This window comes from Thalassophryne amazonica, chromosome 13 (assembly GCF_902500255.1).
Source record: "Thalassophryne amazonica chromosome 13, fThaAma1.1, whole genome shotgun sequence".
In the NCBI taxonomy this organism is placed as follows: domain Eukaryota; kingdom Metazoa; phylum Chordata; class Actinopteri; order Batrachoidiformes; family Batrachoididae; genus Thalassophryne; species Thalassophryne amazonica.
Genome location: NC_047115.1, coordinates 18,532,243 through 18,545,993, shown reverse-complemented (window position 1 = coordinate 18,545,993; position 13,751 = coordinate 18,532,243). Strand labels below are relative to the sequence as shown.

General features: G+C 39.3%; 1 protein-coding gene across 1 annotated transcript in view; it reads right to left on the bottom strand.

Moving 5' to 3' along the window:
* The window catches only part of LOC117522846 (sprouty-related, EVH1 domain-containing protein 2-like), a 68,309-nt gene that overhangs the window by 17,675 nt on the left and 36,883 nt on the right, over positions 1-13,751 (bottom strand). Inside the window, exons 2-3 of the mRNA XM_034184249.1 lie at positions 1,749-1,950; positions 1,487-1,655 (exon numbers count right to left, since the gene is read on the bottom strand). Of these exons, the coding sequence (XP_034040140.1) occupies positions 1,487-1,655; positions 1,749-1,950 (371 nt within the window). The remainder of the gene's footprint in view (positions 1-1,486; positions 1,656-1,748; positions 1,951-13,751) is intronic.

Genomic DNA, 13,751 nt, shown 5'->3' with positions numbered 1-13,751 from the left:
TTCCCCAGGGTCACCTCCCAGTTGGGCATCCTCACCACATACCGGAACCACCTCAGCAGACTCCTTTTGATGTGAAGAACCAGCATACGTTGCATCCAGGAAGTATTCACAGCACTTCACCTCTTCCACTTTTTTTTATGTTTCAGCCTTATTCCAAAATGGATGAAATTCATTTTTTTACTCTCAAAATTCTACACACAATATCCCATAATGACAATGTGAATTTTTTTTTTTTAGATTTTTAACAAATTTATTAAAAACTAAGAAATCACATAAACCTATGTATTCTCAGCATTTACCATGAAGCTCAAAATTGAGCTCAGGTGTCTCCTGTTTCTACTGATCACAGTTGAGATGTTTCTACAGCTTAACTGGAGTCCACCTGGGTTAAATTCAGCTGATTGGACATGATTTGGAAAGACACACACCTGTCTACATATAAGGTCCCACAGTTGACAGTGCATGTCAGAGCACAAACCAAGCATGAAGTCAAAGAAACTGTCTGTAGACAAATCTGGGGAAGGGTACAGAAACCTTTCTGCTGCTTTGAAGGTCCGAATGAGCACAGTGGCCACCATAATCCATAAATGAAAAAAGTTGGGATCCACCGAAACACTTCCTAGGGCTGGCTGCCCGTCTAAACTTAGTGATCGGGGGAGAAGGGCCTTAGTCAGGGAGGTAACCAAGAACCCAACTGTCACTCTGTCAGAGCTCCAGCATTCCTCTGTGGAGAGAGAAGAAACTTCCAGAAGGACAACCATCTCTGCAACAATCCACCAATCAGACTGTATGGTACAGTGGCCAGACGTAAGCCAGTCCTTAGTAAAAGGCACATGGCAGCCCACCTGGAGTTTGCCAAAAGGCACCTGAAGGACTCTCAGACCATGAGAAACAAAATTCTCTGGTCTGATGAGACAAAGATTGAACTCTTTGACGTGAATGCCAGGCATCGCGTTTGGAGGAAACCAGGCACCATCTCTACAGTGAAGCAAGGTGGTGCCAGAATCATGCTGTGGGGATATTTTTCAGCAACAGGAACTGGGAGACTAGTCAGGATTGAGGGAAAGACGAATGCAGCAATGCACAGAAACATCCTGGATGAAAACCTGCTCCAGAGCGCTCTTGACCTTAGACTGGGGCCACAGTTCATCTCTCAGCAGGACAATGACCCTAAACACACAGCCAAGATATCAATGGAGTGGCTTCAGGACAACTCTGTGAATGTCCTTGAGTGGTCCAACCAGAGCCCAGACCTGAATCTGATTGAACATCTCTGGAGAGATCTGAAAATGGCTGTGCACCAAGCACAAGAAGCACCAGGACCATAAAGACTTCTTTCTCCTGCAAAGGTATCATGGCATTGTTAAACAATTCTGTCTGGTGAGCTCATGACTCCATATAAGCTCTTCCCAGGCCTCTCTCAATCTCAAAGTCTAAAAGGAATCAAAAACAAAACTTGATGGTGATGACACGTCTAACACTGTACCTTCAGCGAGGTCCTCGATAGCTTTCCGTACTCCTCTGTCGAATGCCTTGGCATCAGCTGGGCTCTGGAAAGAAAGGCCACACCTCCTGTCCTCCACTTTCCAATGATGAAAGGTGGGCGTGGCTATGGTGTACACAAGGTCTTTCCTTAGTGGACAATCCAAGATCACCTGTCAGAAACACACAGATTGAGGGTGTTGTGGTGAAATAATTGTATCCTCAGTTCCACACATGCTCGATTCTCAGCGTTTGTTCTACTTCACCTGTTTGTCCCGCAGTCGTTCACCACGAATGAGGAACTGGGTGCTGCTATGTGTGCTGGAGGCCGGCGTGGGCGCCAGCTCCGGTGGCAGGAGGCGGCACACACCCACCCTAGTCAGAGCACCTCCATCCTGAGCCAGCCAACCCCCGCTCGAGTCGTCCCGCGTCATCACCACTGCTTTCACTCGCACGATGTAGCTATCACTGCACAGGAACAGCGAGGAGAATATCAGAACATTTCAGTCATGAGGGCAATTTTCTTTGTCATCACTATAACTGTTAGCTTTCAAAATATATGATTCACAATTTTTTAAAACAAAATTCACCTTTGCTGGCAGATTTTACTAAATGAGTTTATTTATTTATTTTTTACAATTTGCCTGTAGGTAAAAATTCTGCAACACGCTGAGATTCTCAGATTCCCAGCATGCCATTTGAGAGTCAAAGGGCACTGCTAGCTGTATATGCTAGTGCTAGTGTCATGGAGCTGAAGCGACATGACAGACATTCACAGGTCACTGAACGTACTTTAAAAAGGAAGCAAAATGGAAGCACAAGCTACCAGAGCTCATGTTTGGAAGAATTACAAGTAAAATCTGGAAATATATCCCACAAAGGTTTTGCTGGATATGTGCTAGAAAAGTAAGACAACACTCACGCAGGCCTGCTTGTGTCAGTCGTCAATATGTTAGTGAACAGCTACAGCGTTTTTATTTGGTTTGCTAAATAAGTCAGTGGGGAGAATAATGTTCTGTAAGTAATTCACACCCACTTCCCCCTCCTTCTCTTTGAATCATTGATCAATAAGTTTCAATTTGGTATCATTATATTGTCAGGTACAGACTGCAAATACAGTTTTGCATGTCGTTCACGTTGCTGCAATGACCCTCATGCTAGTCGAAGAATGCCTCGGTCAATAGTATATACTGTGATTCAAAAAGTACAGTTAATCTATCAACACACATTGTGAGTTTCGATGATTAAAGTTTCAGATAACGTTTCGCCACGTTAATTCCTTCTTGTCACTTGCACAAAATGTACCAAACACCAGCTTGGGGAGACTTTCGCTGAGGTTTGTCACATTTATGTTAAAATCCATTTCGACAACAATCTGATAGCGGTCGATCATTTCTGTATGTGGTGGAAATTTGTTCTTATCTTTGGGCTGTAGCCATCTGCACACACAACACAACAGTCGCTTATTTTTCTCAAATAACATGTTGCTCAACAGGACACTGCACTTCCGATCATCACTCTTATCTGCGCTCAGACATCTTGACAGAATATGGTGTTTAATATTCAGCGCATTCATACGGAAAATGCAGGGCATAAACGCCGAGGAAATGTGACACACTGTACTGACAACTAAAACCGCTAAATGTGTAGAATCTCTGCATTACTAGCCCTTAAAAAAGAAAACTGTTTACTACACTCAACAAAAATATAAAAGCAACACTTTTGGTTTTGCTCCCATTTTGTATGAGATGAACTCAAAGATCTAAAACTTTTTCCACATAGACAATATCACCATTTCCCTCAAATATTGTTCACAAACCAGTCTAAATCTGTGATAGTGAGCACTTCTCCTTTGCTGAGATAATCCATCCCACCTCACAGGTGTGCCATATCAAGATGCTGATTAGACACCATGATTAGTGCACAGGTGTGCCTTAGACTGCCCACAATAAAAGGCCACTCTGAAAGGTGCAGTTTTGTTTTATTGGGGGGGGGATACCAGTCAGTATCTGGTGTGACCACCATTTGCCTCATGCAGTGCAACACATCTCCTTCGCATAGAGTTGATCAGGTTGTCAATTGTGGCCTGTGGAATGTTGGTCCACTCCTCTTCAATGGCTGTATGAAGTTGCTGGATATTGGCAGGAACTGGTACACGCTGTCGTATACGCCGGTCCAGAGCATCCCAAACATGCTCAATGGGTGACATGTCCGGTGAGTATGCCGGCCATGCAAGAACTGGGACAATTTCAGCTTCCAAGAATTGTGCACAGATCCTTGCAACATGTGGCCGTGCATTATCCTGCTGCAAAATGAGGTGATGTTCTTGGATGTATGGCACAACAATGGGCCTCAGGATCTCGTCACGGTATCTCTGTGCATTCAAAATGCCATCAATAAAATGCACCTGTGTTCTTCGTCCATAACAGACGCCTGCCCATACCATAACCCCTCCGCCACCATGGGCCACTCGATCCACAACATTGACATCAGAAAACCGCTCACCCACACGACGCCACACACGCTGTCTGCCATCTGCCCTGAACAGTGTGAACTGGGATTCATCCGTGAAGAGAACACCTCTCCAACGTGCCAAATGCCAGCGAATGTGAGCATTTGCCCACTCAAGTCGGTTACGACGATGAACTGGAGTCAGGTCGAGACCCCGATGAGGACGACGAGCATGCAGATGAGCTTCCCTGAGACGGTTTCTGACAGTTTGTGCAGAAATTCTTTGGTTATGCAAACCGATTTTTTCAGCAGCTGTCCGAGTAGCTGGTCTCAGACGATCTTGGAGGTGAACATGCTGGATGTGGAGGTCCTGGGCTGGTGTGGTTACACGTGGTCTGCGGTTGTGAGGCTGGTTGGATGTACTGCCAAATTCTCTGAAACGCCTTTGGAGACGGCTTATGGTAGAGAAATGAACATTCAATACACGAGCAACAGCTCTGGTGGACATTCCTGCTGTCAGCATGCCAATTGCACGCTCCCTCAAATCTTGCGATATCTGTGGCATTGTGCTGTGTGATAAAACTGCACCTTTCAGAGTGGCCTTTTATTGTGGGCAGTCTAAGGCACACCTGTGCACTAATCATGGTGTCTAATCAGCATATTGATATGGCACACCTGTGAGGTGGGATGGATTATATTTTATTTGAGGGAAATGGTGATATTGTGTATGTGGAAAAAGTTTTAGATCTTTGAGTTCATCTCATACAAAATGGGAGCAAAACCAAAAGTGTTGCATTTATATTTTTGTTGAGTGTATTTATTTGTTAATGTCATTCATCAATTGGATATATTCATCAGCTGCTAGAGCTCCAACTAGCGGTTATTGTCATAATCAATCTATGGATGAATTGTTTAGTCCACATAAAATAAATAAAAAGTTGGCCAATGTTTACCAAAGCATAAGATGATGTCATTAAATGTCTTTATGTCCACAACCCAAAGAGACATTCAGTTTACTGTCAGAGCGGACTGAAGAAACCAGAAAATATTCACATTTAAAAAGCTGAAATCAGAGAAACTGGGGGGAACTTAAATGAAGTTAGTGATTAATTTAATAATTGTGGCAGCACTAGTTTCAGTTTTATCAAACAGGAGAGTTTATTGCTTTTAAGCTATTCTGCATATGAGTATTTGTACGTGTTCATTAAGACACATTTTTAACAATCTGTTTGTACTGTAAAATTAAAAAAATTTCTGACACTTTAAAATAACAGACCAAACAGTCAAACAGAAGAAGTGTTTTTTTTTTTTGTTTTTTTAATTGTATTGTAAGCAAATAAGTTCAGAGATTTCATTAAAGGCAGTTTTCCAGGAATTGTTGGATTCAGACTGGACTACTATATACAGTACACCATATGTACAATACTAGCCTAACAAAACGCTAATCATGGTTAGCATGAAGCGTGGTTAATGTCCCTGCTACCATGAATGAATGAATGAATGAATGAAAACTGTTTATTTCGAACATTTGATACAACAACAATTACAAGATAGATCAGTAAAGACAACAACAAAAAAGTTCTTACTGTGTACCCAACATGTCCGAAAAGGGGTAGGGTGAAGCATCAGCTTATTTATCCCTACCCCTTCTTCCCCACAACCAGTAATACCCTTTGCCACATATACACATAGATTCCTACACACCTAAACCGATATCAATATATATATATATATATATATATATATATATATATATATATACATACACACATCAACATACATACACATATACATATATACACATATATATACACAAACATAAATATACACCTACACATACCTACTTACATACAAAATACTATATATTTACAAGCCGAAGCAAAAAACAAAAACACCCTAACCCTCATTACCCTTCCTCCTCCCTATACCCAGAAAAAAACATATTTTTGTACCGCTGTTTGAACTGGTTCATGCTTGGACATTGCTTGAGCCCCACTCCCAATCTGTTCCACATCCTCACCCCACAGACAGAAATACAGAAACCTTTTAATGTTGTTCGTGCCCACTGATGCTTTAAATTAAATTTCCCCCTCAGACTGTAATCCCCTGATCTGTTAAAAAACATATTTTTAATATTTGCTGGAAGTAAATTGTTTATTGCTTTATACACAATTTGTACTGTTTGAAAATGAACCAAGTCTGTGAATTTTAAGAATTTGGATTGTAAAAATAGTGGATTTGTATGATCTCTATAGCCAGTATTATGAATAATTCTTATAGCTCTTTTCTGCATTACTGATAGTGATTGTGTTGTACCTTTATAAGTATTACCCCATACCTCTGCACAGTACTGTAAATATGGTAAAACCAGTGAGCAGTAAAGAATGCGGAGTGAGTTGTGGTCCAGAATATGTTTCGCTTTGTTTAGAACTGAAATGCTTCTTGACAGTTTACTTTGTATATGTTTTATATGAGTCTTCCAGTTTATCTTATCATCTATTATCACCCCCAGAAACTTATTTTCATGTACCCTTTCAATATCTACCCCCTCGACTTGTAACCGAACATGTATGTCTGTATTACAATAGCCAAATAACATGTATTTTGTTTTACTTAAGTTTAATGATAATTTGTTTCTGTCAAACCATATTTTCAATTTTCCCATTTCTATACTGATCCTCCTCAGTAACTCCTGCAAATCCCCCCCTGAACAAAAAATGCTTGTGTCATCTGCAAATAATACTAATTTTAATATTTTGGAAACATTGACAATATCATTTATATAAATTAGAAAGTTTTTGACCCAATACTGACCCCTGTGGGACGCCACAAGCATTGTCCAAGCATGATGATGTATATTCCCCCAACTTCACAAACTGTTTTCTGTTACTTAAGTAGCTTCTCACCCAGTGCAACACCAACCCCCTAATCCCATACTGTTCAAGTTTATTGATTAATATGTCATGATTAATTGTATCAAAAGCCTTTTTAAGGTCTATAAATATTCCAACTGAATGTAATTTGTGGTCTATGGCGTTTGTAATCTCCTCAACTGATTCTATTAATGCAAGTGATGTTGAACTATGTGCTCTGAATCCATATTGACTATCAGTAAGTAATTTATGTTTATTTATGAATTTCTCTAATCTATTATTGAATAACTTTTCTAATAATTTGGAAAATTGTGGAAGCAAAGAAACAGGTCTATAATTTGTGAAGTGGTGTCTATCCCCAGTCTTATACAGCGGCACAACCTTAGCTATTTTCATTTGATTGGGAAATTTACCGGTTTGAAATGATAAGTTACAGATGTATGTTAATGGTTCTACAATCCATTCAATGACCTGTTTTACCACCACCATATCAATTTCATTTAAATCGGTAGATGTTTTATATTTACAATTATTCACAATGTCTATATTTTCATTTCCATCCACTGCTGGAACATTGAACAGGGATTTCTTTCTATGAGATTATTATCCCAATCCTCAGGTTGCTATCCATCAACTGAAGGATAGCAACAAATGCAGTTAGCATCAAGTGCAGTTAATGTGCGTGTTACCGTCAACTGAAGGTTAGTAACAAGCATGGATAGCATCCCTAAATCTTGGCATAAGCCAACTGCCATTAGTGCTAACTGTGGTTGTTGGTTGCAAAGCCTAACTGCTAATGCTAACTTCAATTTGTGTTTTCATTCATATGACTGTTAGTTGCTAAATGCATCCATATAAAATGGGAGGTATAAATACTGGTTGTATGCCACATCTAGAAATGCAAAAACTCCCCAAAAACCTTTTAATTTGTTTCATTCTGATGTGTGTGTGTGTGCGTATATATATACAGTGTTGTGAAAAGTAACTGACAAGTTACTTTTTTAGTTGCTTTATACAGTTGCTTTATGCAGTTACTTCATTAGCAGCATTATGTAATTACTTTATTAGAATCTGCCGAAAACTTGCAACTAATAAGTAATGTAACTAATAAGGTAACGAGTAATGTAACTTGGTTACTCGTAAGATTGAGCAATCAGCAAAGTAACTCATCAGCAAAGTAACTAATAGTTACTTTTCTGAGTACTAAATCTTCAAAATAACCAAATTAGATTATGAGTAACTTTATTAATTACATTCAGCAGCTGCCAACAAGGTGTCCGCAGCTGCTAATGAACTAACTGTATGAAGTAACTGTAAAATATAACTGTATAAATTAACTAATGAAGTAACCTTTGAAAGTTACTTTCCCCAACACTGTGTGTGTGTGTGTGTGTGTGTATATATATATGTATATATATATATATATATATATATATATATATGTATATATATATATATATATATATATATATATATATATCAGAGGTGTACCGATCAGGATTTTTAGGCCGATCACCGATCACTGAAATTCTGATCTGGCGATACCAATCAAGTACATATTTGGATCATGCCCAAAATAAGAATATAGGTCTAATGTATAGGACTATTTTTGCATTAAAACTTAATGATGAAAACAAAAAACATGCATTCAAATAAAGACACTAGAATAAACTGCCAACTTTTGTTTTATTACACTGACTTTGTTCTACCAGCAAGCTTTTTTTTTTTTCCATGTTTCATGTTGCTCAGGTTACAGCCTACAGAACGTTGAGAATGTAAAATACAGCCCTCATTCTATGGGGTTAAAATTGTCTCATTAATATTTGTAAATGCACACAGGGTGATCTACAAATAATCATTGATTTGCAAATGTGTTCAGATATCCACAAATGCAAATTTCATATTTGTAACTTGTAAATTGGTCTTTGTAAATAATGTTGTATTTGCAAATATAACTTAATTTGTAAAAAAAAAAAAAAAAAAAAAAAAAAAAATTACATTTGTAAAACTGGAAATTGTATTTGTGAATTGAGTTTCAGCATTTGTGGATCACCAATTACATGCATTCATCGCTTTCCTCTGTGATGTAATTTTGAGACATTCTTTTCGCGAAATCCACAGATCCACAAACAAATGCCTACTGATTCACAAATACACACTCACGCACACTGGATATCCACTAGATGGCAGTGTGGTTCCATTCATTACACAGCAGTCTATTTAGATCTCTCAGAGCCATTTGACTCATTTTGACTTCTGATATGAGCTGGACTGACATGGACTACATTAGATGATGGCGACTGCTCTCCTTGTCCGTCCAGCTCATATCAGAAGTCAAAATGAGTTTACGTCACAGAGGAAAGCGTGTCATGACAGGACCAAGCGCTCCCTGTGCTACTGCCTGCACTGTTGTGATCGGTCCTTTTGATCGGCGCATTTTGCCGATCACCGATCAAACCGATCAAGGTGTGATCAGCCGATAATGATTGGTGCCCGATTGATCGGTGCACCTCTAAAATATATATATATATATATATATATAGCGCCGGGCGGCCTTGCCCGGTACTGCAAATTTCCACCCAGCTCTCTGGTTCAAATTGGCTGTGCCACCCAGCACAGAATTTCTGAAAAATGAACTGAAATTTTGCAGAAAATGTACCAATTCAGTCGCATTTCAAGCTTATTGAGTCATACTTTTTGCAATTTTAAACCAATAATTAAAATAATAAGAAATATATTTCTTATTTTCTTCGTATCAAATTGCAAACAGCAGAGATCAGAGAGTCGGCGTGTTCTCTTGCCACAGAGCTGTGAACGGCAGCAGCTGAAAACAGCATCTCTGCTCCGCACTGAGCTGAAGGGGGGAAAAAAAAAAAACACCGCCATGAAAATCTGATATTAAATAATCCAGGGATCCTTCTGTGTCTGTATTTGATGATACATTCAGAAATTTACAGTTTATTTTACAGTTGAAAGGCTTCGTGTTTCCAAAAAGCTCTGAGTTTGAAAAATGGCAGACAGCGTGAGCAGGAGGGAGGGAGGGGGAGAGAGAGAGAGAGAGCAGAGGAGGAGGGGCACAAAGCCAGTGAAAGAGGAAAGTGGAAAACTGATTCACAAAGTTTTCCATTTAAAAGAGCAGGTTTGACAAATCAGTCCAGGTTCAGCTCTTGTTCAAACAAGGCAATTAGGTGTTATATTGTTTAAAAATAAATGTCATACAATCCCACTCAAAAATGTTGAAAAACAAAAAACTGTCAGGATGACAGAAAAACTGCCTGCTTCACTGGATTAAAAACTACTGTGTCATTTCTGAAGAAAAGAGTAAATGCTATGTCCATTAAATATTGTGTTTTTAACTTTTTCAACATTATTTAATTTATTAACTTGGACTTTGACAGAAACATGCGAAAAAGAACTTTGATCTTACAAATTTTGCAACAGATGATCTTACAAATATTACAACATATAATTTTCTTGTTTATTATTCTTGCTTTCAATGCATCTAAAACCAATCAATTAGTTAAAATATGGCTTGCCAATAAGGTTTTAGTGGTATAAAACCCCTACTGCTTGAGCCGCAATCACATAATTTACACTAGCTAGACCCCTGATATCTATCTATCTATCTATCTATCTGTATGTATGTATGTATGTATGTGTGTGTGTTCTCCACTCAGATTGCAATAGCCAATCACAGATTAGCCTTTCTGTCCTTCATTTACCTGTATTTTGGCATGCTTGGTGCCAGAAAGTTATGTTGGATCCAAAAAGGCTAGGACCAAAAGTTAGATTGGATCGTTTCCCACTGACCAATAGCTTTAGAGCTTACTGCCAACAGCTAGCCAATCAGAGCGCGGCATACGAAGGTCAGGAACTAGCTGACTGACGCTGGTTGAAAAAATGGCAACAAACATGTCAACAACAGCAGAAAATCGTCTGCCAGCGAGGTTTGCTGAGTTCACAGAGGAGGAACTGGTGGAAATATTGAACTCCAAGGATGCCAAAAACACTAAGAAGGTAAACAAGCACGCTACTGACGTTTTTGAAGCATTCGTATGCTGTTCACAACAAAATAAATTGTTCTAATTTACTTGACTCTTTGTTGTTTGCTTAATTTGGGAGGGGGGTGGAGAACATAACAATTGATGGATGGCAAGTCGTCCAACATAGAGAAATACTGGATGAAGAAAAGTTATATTGGACGAGGCGTAGCCGAGTTCTTCATCCAATATATATATATATATATATTGTGTGTTCTATAAAGCAAGTCCCTTCGGCTGCTCCCTTGTTTTGCACTTGGATTGAATTGGCGCACGTTTTACACCGGGAAGCCCTTCCTGACCCAACTTCACATTACATGGAGAAATGTGGCAGGGGTGGGATTCGAACCGGGAACCTTCCGCACCGAAACCAAGTGCATTAACCACTTGGTCACCACCATTTTTAAATCTGTGCAATAGCCCAGCTGTGATAAATCTTTGGAAAAAAATTGCATAATTGACATCTATGACATTTGAGAGTGAAAATGTAAAAAGTTTAGTTTAGAATCCATATGAAAAATACCATGAAGAAAAACTCATGGTTATTTTTAACTCTTGCATTTGGAGAATAAAAACATCTTCCTCGGGTTGAGCGCACCATCAGAACCTACAACTGTGGAAAAAGCTTCATTTTATATACTCAAACTTTGATAAATAAAGTTTCCTAAAAACTTTCTGGCACCACTCAGGCTGTTAATGCCACGGCAGTTTATTATAGCACTGGATTCACACAGCGACAGAATGTTTGAGGGCGTCTCAAGTCACGACTTTGCTGTTCACGGTGGGAGGTGTCGTACAGGACAAGTCACAAACACACAAAACGACAAACACCAGAAAAAAATAAAACAAATCAAAACCAAACAACAGAGCAGTCAATTATTCACAGAATATGAAAGTAATTGATAAGTTTTCCTCTGCTGTATGAACTGCTTGCACTGTTGTTCACTTTTAAACAACACAGGATGTTGGCTTTATTATGAATGTTATTTTTAAATATTTAGATGAGAGATCCTCTGTGTTGATACAGAATTTCTCATCCTTTTGAGCAGACAATGCCATACACATTTTTAGAAGTTGTCTGCTTCAGAAATACAACATTTTAAAAATCAGCAAAAGGGTTATATTTTATAGCAGCATATCTTCAAAACTACAACCAATGAACAATTTCAAACATTTTCATTCTTAGTGGCCCAAGATTATAGTCCATGAACCAGTAGTCAATTTTGACCTGATCCCAGCTAACAATTTGACGTTGCCAGAACGTTGTAGCAACGTGAATCTGGAGACTCCCCACAATGTTGCTACAACATTGTCAGCAACCTTACAGCAACGCTGCATTTACGTTGTGTGTTACCTGGGATCAGTATCGCGTAAGGGGACTAAACAACACCTACAATCCAGTGTACCATGGCCTACACAAAAGGAGTCAGTTAAGGTTTCTCCAATTTTGGTTAAAAAAAAATGATGCAAATTATAGGATGCACTAAAAGGATTAATAAATGGAATAGTTTTGATCATGTTGAATGCTTGGTCTCCAAAGTAAAGGTCAAATGAGGTCAATGTCCATTGGATTCCACGACATGTTACCCCGTAACATGATAACTAAGGGCCCCTTCACACATAGTGCAAATTTGGTCAATTTGTGCATTAAGTGCACATGAAGCAGGAATCGTGTGCAAAACGTGTAAAATTGTAGCTGCCTCGTACACCTGTTGCTACATCTATTTGCACACGCCAGCGGCTGAAAGACGGCGTGTGAGCTGTGCTAGCCCATCGAACCCTCTCGCGGCAGGTGTTGGCCAAATTCCAGGTGACACACACGAGCATCTTAATACCGCTCGCATGGCATTTAGAAAATGTGTGTCCATTCGCACTATTAATCACCAGACAGTCACTGTCGTGCTGGCAGTGAAATTTGTCTAAGTGCCCCACGAGTGTGACTTTGGTCTGTGCGCTGAACTGACAGGAGGTGTGGCCGCCAACAGAAGCAGCTGTGGAGATCTGTCGATCTGGACATGCCAGCTGGACAACATGTACTGTGTGGATGATTCTTAGACTACGGGCACTTATGTCCTTTGATCATATTGTATGAAAAACAGAAAAAAGGGGAAATTTCACACTTTTATAGTTATCTTTACAATGAATGTGTGTTAAGAAATTTGTTCTAGTAGTCTATGATGACTTTTTCACCTTTTTTCAGCATCATTATATGCAAATATTGCCGTTTTGTGCTTGTCCCACACCCAGACTTTTGACCTTCAATGATAAAAATAAAAGGTAAAGAAATGTTTTTTCTAATGTTTTAAAATATCTCTGAATAAAATATCAGTAAAATAATCAAAACATAATTGGGGTATTCAATGTCATACAACTGTTGTGATTTTTTTTTTTAATGTAGTTGTCCCACACTATTGCCGTAATTTCCACTACAACACTGTAATGTCCCTTTAAACAGTTTGTATGAAAGATTGTTTGAGTAGTTCCTATGGAGATAAACAGTGACATCAGAGCACATGTATATAGAGCCAAATCACAACAAACAGTTGCCCCAAGGCACTTTATATTGTAAGGCAATGGTGTGGTGGAAATTACATTTACAAGGCCAATAGTGCCCGTAGTTAAAGAATTACCCGTGTATGGATGCACATGGACTAACAATTGCCCACTGTGATGCGCGTCTGTCTGCTTACTGTCATCATGTGGACATAAATAAAAACATATATCGCTTGGCGAGGGGCTACAGCAAGCGAGCGCGTGCACGCTGCAGCCCACTGACAGGCTGCCCCCAGGTTAAAACGGACCATCAGATCATAACACACAGCGGGCAATCTGACTGTCACACCACCCACGTGAGCTCTGGTCAACATGACGCAGTGTCAGTCCTACGGTGCGGCGTCCACAAGAC